General features: G+C 36.8%; 1 protein-coding gene across 1 annotated transcript in view; it reads left to right on the top strand.

Annotated features, from left to right (window-relative positions):
• PTPRQ (protein tyrosine phosphatase, receptor type, Q) overlaps positions 1-8,701 on the top strand; it is a 415,982-nt gene that overhangs the window by 393,883 nt on the left and 13,398 nt on the right. The window contains exon 39 of the mRNA XM_006882544.1: positions 287-363. Coding sequence (XP_006882606.1) covers positions 287-363 — 77 coding nt within the window. The remainder of the gene's footprint in view (positions 1-286; positions 364-8,701) is intronic.

The raw sequence follows: 8,701 nt of genomic DNA, 5'->3' as shown, positions 1-8,701 counted from the left end.
TGAATGAAAGACCTGAACACTTGTATAACTTTCATTGTTTCTCTAAATTCAGAGTTTCTGGATACAAGCTATTTATGGAAGTGGGTGCCACTCCTGCTCCCAAGCTTGTTTTAATCAGGGACCTCCACCAAACACTGTCCACCATGGGTAGCCATTATTGCATTTGACACATCAGTGTCACAATGTTTAGCATCACAGCAACCATATACCTTTTATATTATCATTATAATAAAAGCAATGGCAAGGATAAATTAAAGTAGTGTTGATTCTTTCTCTTTTCTTCTAGATAACAATAACAGAGTGAAATTGGTGGCTGATGCTAGTATTCCAGGATCAGATTATATTAATGCCAGCTATGTTTCTGTAAGTTACGGTTTACATATATATGTATTTACATTAGTATAAAAATAAAGTTTGAAATTGAATTGTTCTTTCAACTATTTAAAGCAACCAATTCATTACAACATACATGGGTCATAATTTGCCAATTATTTGCAACAATTCTATATATCCCTATTTTATGAATTAATTCATAAAAGTTCTTAATAGCATTTGCAACTTATCAGTAATCATTTCATGACTAAGTGACAGATTTATAACGTCAGAGTACACATTTCATGGTCCTCTTATTAACTTGCATCCTTCATTGTTGTCCATATAGTCTGTGTGGATGATGAAGTGTGTCAAACTTTCTTTCAGGGAAAAATTAGTCAAAAGGGCAACCATGCCCAACAGTATATAAACCTATATTAAGCTTCCCTTCCCTTCTAGATATGTAGTCTCTAGGGGATGGGTAATAATACTTTCTATGTTTTGGCCACTGAATAAATATATCTTAAAGGAATCAATCAGAGGAGTTAGGACAACTTCAATGTACTCTCTTATGGCTAATAAATGATTGCTGAGGGGGATTGAGAATTTAAATGGCACCAAACTGTTTGGAGTGAATTCTTTTTCTCTCTCCCTTTCTCTTTTTCCTTCTCCCCTCCATTTCTCTCTCTTTCTCTAATCTTTCTTCTCTCTCCCTTTCTCTGTATTTTTCCTTCCCTCTCTTTCTTTCCCCTTCTCTCCATCTCTATCTGAATCTCCACTTCCCTTTTTCTCTTTCTTCCTCTATTTATGACTCCTCTTCTCTCAATGCTTATTGTATGTTTAAATTAGTGAAATATTGACCAATCCCCTGCCATCTCCGTGTTTTCGTACTACACTTGGCTGTTTCAAACCATATAATTTTTGTTAGCTGATTTTTAATGGATTAGCAGGCATTTCTTTCTTGTCTGAGTTGAGAAGCTTCACTGAAACATGTTCATCATCATAGCAGCACACAAGCCTCCACTATTGGATAGGTGATGCTAGTTAAAAAGCAGAACTGGATCTCCAACATGAAAATTGAGAGAGATCTTAAAATTCTGACTAAAAATATTCTAATAATGTAATACTAGTCTCCTAGCATTAATCAGCTTCCTTTAAGGCAAGTAATTTTACCTCTAAACAATTTACTTCCTGGCCTAGGTCTTTTTATTTTTTTTCTTATTTATAGGTTCTCCCTCATTGGTCTGTCATTTCCTTCAATTTCTTGTGGATCTTATGTTCTCTCAAAATCATACCGGTTCAGTGTTTCATTCTCTGCAAACGTTGGTCAAGACAAAAAAGAAAGAAAAAAGCAAGCAGTTCCTTCTTAATTGTATACTGTTTGGTAATGGCTTCAAAAGTACAGTCATATATTGGTTCTTATTATCAAAGTAGTGAATAATGGGAGACTTCAAGTCTTATTTCATTTTTTATTATTATTTGTGCATGTACTATCAAACCAGATCTGACTGTACGGGAGGAGATTGTCCCTCCTTTTCCAGCAGAGCATCTGGTGGATTCGAACCATGTACCTCTGGAATTGCAGTGGAGCTCCTTGCCACTAGGCCACCCGAGCTCCCTGAGACTTCAAGTCTTCTTAACACAGACAGTAGTCATCTGAAACAACATTTGTCCTAAAAGAAAATGAAAAAGACAACATAGATTCTAGACTTTTGTTTCTTTGGAGGCTAATGAAAATGAAAGGTAGCTATTAAATGAGATAGAAAAGAAAGTAAATTAACTCATGTTCACATGGAAAAATTAAAAGGAAATATATGTATATATCCTTAGTCCACTACTGTGGACTTAATTCCAACTCATAGTGACAATCCATGAGGTTTCAAAGGCTACAATATTTACAGGTGACTGCATGTCTTTTGAACAGAATCGTCACTGGATTCAAACCATCGATCTTTTAGTTAGCAGCCCTTTGCATAACACATTATGCCACTTGCGTCCCATGGAGGAGAGAAAGATAGATAGGTAGATAGATAGATAGATAGATAGATAGATAGATAGATAGATAGATAGATAGATAATAGATAGATTGATAGATAGATAGATACACACACTTATATTCATACATACATATATATGCACTCACACAAGAAGTTTCCTGTAAGTCCAAATAAACTTGTTGATACCCAATACTTATATAGGGCTGTATACCTCATCATCAATGCCAATCACATTTTCTTTAGCATAAAAAGCAGAGCAATGGATAGTGATTATTGAATTAAACGTAGACTATGAACTTAACATATTTCCCTAGAGCTAAGCCCACTTTATTATATGCATAAAGAGTAACTGTTGAAGAATTGTAGTAGACATCAAGTTGCATTTATGTATTCTATAATATGCATGGCTTTTAATTGAAAAATACTCTATACTTTGCATATTTATTGAAATAAAACCCAAAACCTCTTATGTTTCTTTAAAAAAAAATCCAAACAAACCCAAAACCAGCTCTATAGCCAGCCATTCTGTGACAACTTACAGTAACCTTCTTCCAAGTTTCTCAAGCTATATATGTTTATAGACGAAGACTGCCCTTTATCTCTCACAGAGCAGCTGATGGATTCAAAGTGTTGAGATTTTGATTACCAGCTTGAATCTACTAGTGGCTTCTCATGAGGAAGATGGGCAGGTGGCACCTCGCAAGTGATTTACAGCCTTTGAAATCCAACAGAGAGTGAGCTATTAAGACTATGAATCAGTTCTAACATGACTTCAACGAGTTTGAGTTTGAATTTTATTCATGAAAATTTCCTTCTTTTAATAAAATAATTAGTAATTACATGTGAACCTCTACAAGTTAAATATATAGGAATCAAATTGATTAAATCTGTGACAAGTTCTTTTACCACCAATCAGAAGACCCAGGGCCAAAGGTGAAATATCAATTGCCCACACGCAAGTTCAAGTTGAAAACAACTCCAGGATAGGCATCTGAATTGACAACAGAATTGTAGGTGATAGTCCTGAGAGATTGCCACAAGCTGAAACCTAGGGAGATGGCTGAGATCAATTCCAAAATCATGCAGTTCTCACCTTGGTGGTTAGACACTGCTACAATGGATGGAAGAGAAATTTCAAATATTCTTTTGTCAGATCATTAATAATGTGATTAGTAACAATGATGACATAGGAATATAATGCAAACTTCACAAACCCAGCTTGAGTGAAACAAATAGCCCCACACAAAATAGTTGAAGTTTGGCCATAATTTACCCTGAGCTCTGGAACACCATGTTTACAAGCCAAGAGAAGGCCAAGTGATTCTTTCTATTTTAACTGCTATGTGTGGTTAGGTTTCTTATAAAATGTGCATTCTCACCATAGCTTATGTAGTTAGTTTTCAAGAATGGTTTTTCCTTGCGTTTCATGAACATGAAACTTCACATCTTGAACCTTTCATTTATTATGCTATTAAATATCAAATACTAAACCTCAGGTAGATCATATGTAAAACTTCCAAGATTATGGACTCCTTTGTGGGAGGTTAGTGCTTGGAAAGTAGAGGATCAATAAGTGGAAGACCTTCAATGAGAAAGGCTGACAGAATAACTGCAACAATGGATTTGGGCCTGGCAGAGATTGTGAGGATGGTGAGGAATAGGGCAAGATTTTGATCTAATGACACACTAACTGGGGTAATGGGAGTAGATGTGTCAGAGTTAGTGAGACTGGCTCAGGATAGGGCATGCTTCAGAGCTGTTGTACATAGAGGCACTTATGAGTTACATACAGGTGATTCGAGAACACATAATAACAACAGTAACATGGGCCATAGGAAACTCTGATGCCTTGTTACTGTTGTTTTGTATCGTCAAATCACTTGCAACTCATAGCCACCCTATGGACAATAGCTGAAGTCTGCCCCTATCCTGATTCAATCTCACTGTCTGCAGCACACCTGTGTCATATGGTGTTTTCCTCTCCTGGACTGGCCCCTCATCCTTTCAAGCATGATGTCCTCCAAGAACTGGTCATTCCTGGCAATATATCCAAAGTATGTAAGACCGAGCCTTAAAATTCGTGCCTCCAAGGAGCAACTTTGCTTCACCCTCTCTAAGACAGAACTGTTAGTTCTCTTGACAGTCCATGGTATGTTCAATACTCTCCTCTATCACAACTTAAAGACATCAATTCTTCTTCTGTCATCCTTAATCATTGTTCTGCTCTCTGATGCATAGCAAAATATTGGAAAGGCCATGGCCTGGATCAGGTGCATCTTAGTCTCTACATTGGCATTGTTGCTCTAGAGAGATCCCTGAGACTAGATTTTCCTAATGCAATTCTTTTTTTTTTATTTCCTGACTACTGGGGCCAAGAGTATTGATTATGGAATCATGCAAGCTGAAATTGTTGACAATGTCAATCTCTTCTCCATCTGTCATGGTACTGCCAATTGATGCAGTGGTGAGAATCTTAGTTTTCTGGGTCTTTAGCATCAAACAATATTAAAGACTACAGTACTTGACTTCTGTAGCAAATGTTTCAGGTGCTCCTCACTTTCAGCAAGCAAGGTTGTGTCATCTGCATAACACAGGTTGTTGGTGCTGAATAAGTGACAAGAAATTTTGTTACCAACCCAAAAAAGTGCTGTTCTAATCCACCAGCTGTTCTGCCAAAGGAGGATGGGCTATCTCTTCCCAGATGATTTACTGCCTTGGAAAATCTGCTGGATGGTTAGCTATGTGTTAGTTCTGACTTCACAGTACACAACAACAACATGAATCATTTGACAGAAAATAACAACAATTTTGTGAGAAGGGAATCCATGAGAGCCAAAGTATAAGCATGACTATGACACAGTAATCGTTGTGATCAACTCAATGGCAGTCAGCAACAACAACATCATCCATTTGAATTTAGAGACCATGTCAAGAATACGTAGTGAGTTATGAGAAGACCTCCAAGGCATCATACATAAACAAAGCAAAAGGTCACTCAAAAAAAAACAAAAAACACCCACCACCTCTTATTCCGGACTGAGGTCATACGAATGATGCCCAATCATATATTCCTTTTAAACTATTCTCTCCTTCCTCTGATCCAATGCTGTGCTCGTTATTTGCTCCCTCTTTCCTTAGCATTCTCCCAACCCTCAGTGTCCTGTTTTATAACAGTGGCATTATGTATAGCAAAGTGCACTGGGGTGGAGGAAAGGGAGGATTTGTGCAACCATGAATGAGGGGTTTTTTTTTTAAAGAGAAAAGTCAACTGATAAGGGTGTAGGGAGGGAAAAGTGCAGTAACGGATGAATAGCAATCCAAGTGTTCTGTAAACTTTCATTAAAATCACAATTTAAAAAATTATTTAAAAAAGCAAACCCACAAATCAAGAATTCAGGAAAATAACACAATGAGTGTCAGAAGAGACTCTGAAACTTGTTCTTGAATATATAGTAAATAAAAGGAAGAAATTACACAAAAAAGGAATAGATTTCAAAAGGTAAGGTAGTGTTATTAGGTGTCATTATATCAACTATGATTCATAGTGACCCTGTTTGATACCATCCTCATGGTCTCTGTCATGTTCAAGTCCTTTTTTGTTATTATGCAGTCCATCTCCTTGGGGTCTTTCTCACTTTCGCTGATCTTCTACCTTTCCTAACAAGATGTCTTTTTCCAAGGACTGACTTGCGGGATACATGTTCAAAGTATGTGAGATGGATTCCACTTTCCCTGCCTATGCTTGTATTTACCCAAGACAAATCTGTTTGGTGTTTTTGGCAGTCCAAGGGATATACAGAACTCTACTCCAACACCACAATTCAAAGACATTGGTTCTTCTTTTATCTTCTTTCTTCATTATACAACCTACAGATTCTTAGGAAGTAGTTGCAAAGGTCATGGCTGGCACACACATTAATCTGTATACTGGCATTCTTATTCATTAGCATCTTAAAGAGATCTTTGATAGAAGATTTCTCCAGTATAACAGGTCTCTTGATTTCTTGACTACTGTTACCACGAGTATTGATTGTGAATCCAAGAAAAATAAAATCTTTTAAACTAATCTTGCCTCCATCTGTCATGATACTGTCTATTGGCCCAATGGTAGGCATTTTTGCTTTCATGATGTTGCAGTGTAGCATGTGGAAGGCAAGAGTCTTTGATCTTCTGCAGTAACTACTTCAAGTCTTTTTTTTTTTTTCACTTTCTGCAAGCAAGGCTATGTCATCTGCATAAATGCCAGTTTTTTTCCTGAGTCTTCTTCCAAAAAGTAACGTTCTTCTTCATATAGTCCAGTTTAATTATTTGCTCAACAAACAGAATAGGAATGCAGAAAAGAGAAAACCCTGATTCATACCTTTCCTGATTTTAAACTATATAGTGCTCCCCTGTTCTATTTGGACAATTGGTTTTTGGTCTTTGTATAGATTTCACATGAACACAATGAAGTCTTCTGGAATTCTCATTCTTCTCAATATGATCCTTAATGTTTTAGGATCCACAGTCAAATGTCTTTGCACAACAAAACACAAGGAAACATCTTCCTGATGTTCCGTGCTTTCAGTTAAAAATCGTAAGATATTAGCAATTATATATCTTGTTCTATAGCCTCTTTGGGATTCAGTTTGAATTTCTGGCAGTTCCCTGTCGAGGTACTGTTCTACACTTTTTCTTTTTAAGTAGTCTTCAGCAAGATTTTACTTGCATGTGAAATTTCCACACTCTGTTTCATATTCTTTATTTGGGGTGGGAATAAATATGAACCTTTAATAGTCAGGTGGTCAGACATTATGTTGTAAATTTGCAAGAGACAGGTAAGCGCATCAAAGGCTGCATCTGTTTCCTGAAATAATTTCAATTACTATTTCATAAATTCTTATGGTCTTATCTTTTTTTTTGGCAAATACATTCAGTACATCTTGTATTTTTTTCTTCAGGACTGTTGGTTCTTGATTACATGCTATTTTCTGAAATGGTTCAATGTCAACCAGTTCTTTTTGGTACTTCCATCTTTTGATGCTTCCTGCATAATTCAGTACATTTCCTAAAAAATCCTTCAGTATTATAGCTCGACTTCAGTTTATTCTTAAGTTCTTTCAGCTTGAGATGTCCAAAATACATGAGACAAAGCTTCAGAATCCTTGCCTCCAAGAAGCAGCCAGGGCTCACCCTTTCAAGGACTAACCTGTTTCTTCTCCTAGAAGTCATATATTCAATACTCTTCTCCAACACCACAGTTCAAGGGCGGCAAATCTCCTATCATTCCTAGTCATATCTCAATGGGTAGAAAAGCCAATTTTCAAGGTTTCTGAAACCACAATGGATGTTTGTAGCTGAGCTTTCTTCTGACATACTTTGGGCATGTTGGAAGGAGGGACCAGTCCTTGGAGAGGGACATCCTGCTTGGAAGAGTGGAGAGACAACACAAGAGAGATAGACAACCCTCGATGTGATAGATTGAATCAGTGATTGGAGTAATGAAGGTAGGTGTGTCAGAATCAATAAGGTTAGCACAGGATAGAGAAGTTTTCAGGGCTATTGGACATAGAGTCGCTATGGGTCACAAGATACTTGATGGCACATAACAACAACAATAACAAAAACAACCTCAACAAATAAAGATTCTTTATTGGTTGAAAGCCATTATGGTATATGACTTAGGAGACTGACTTTCCAGTTTGTACTTTTAATTCCTTCCAACCTGTAGAGATGTTCTTCCAGAACTATATTCAACAATGTTCTTCGATTATCAATAGAGTTCTTGAAGGTTTTTTATTTCAGAAATAGATAACCAATCCTGCTTCTCCGTCTGTATTCATCTAGAAATACCACTGAAGCATGCCCACCAAGGTAGAGAAATACTTTTTTGATGCTTTAAATGCTAGTGGCACAGCTTCCAGAATCACAGCAAAATACAAGCTACCACAATATCAAGATGCAGTGATAATGGGTGACTGGAATGCAAAAGTTGGAAACAGAGAAGAAGAATCAGTAGTTGGAAAACATGGGCTTGGTGACAAGAATGAAGCTGGAGATAGAATGATTGAATTTTGTACAATCAATGACTTAAAGTAAATCAATTAAGTTTTATAAGAAACATAAACACAGGTTATACAAATGGATTTCACCTGATGGTATGCATAGGATTCAAATAGATTACATCTGCGGATAAAAACTGCTGGAGAAGCTCAACATCAGCTGTGAAAACTAGGTCAGGACCTGATTGTTGAACAGACCACCAACTACTCATATGCAAGTTCGAGCTGAAGCTGAGGAAAATTAAACCAAATCCACAGGAGCCAAAATATGACTTTGAATTCATCCCACCTGAATTTCAGAATCATCTCAGGAACAGGTTTGAGGCCTTGAACACTAATGAGCGAAGACCA

Source organism: Elephantulus edwardii, unplaced genomic scaffold, assembly GCF_000299155.1.
Source record: "Elephantulus edwardii isolate Elephantulus edwardi_28Jun2011 unplaced genomic scaffold, EleEdw1.0 scaffold00021, whole genome shotgun sequence".
NCBI classification, from domain to species: Eukaryota; Metazoa; Chordata; class Mammalia; order Macroscelidea; family Macroscelididae; genus Elephantulus; species Elephantulus edwardii.
The sequence above is the reverse complement of the archived record's forward strand: the minus strand, read 5'-3'. Positions and strand labels throughout refer to the sequence as shown.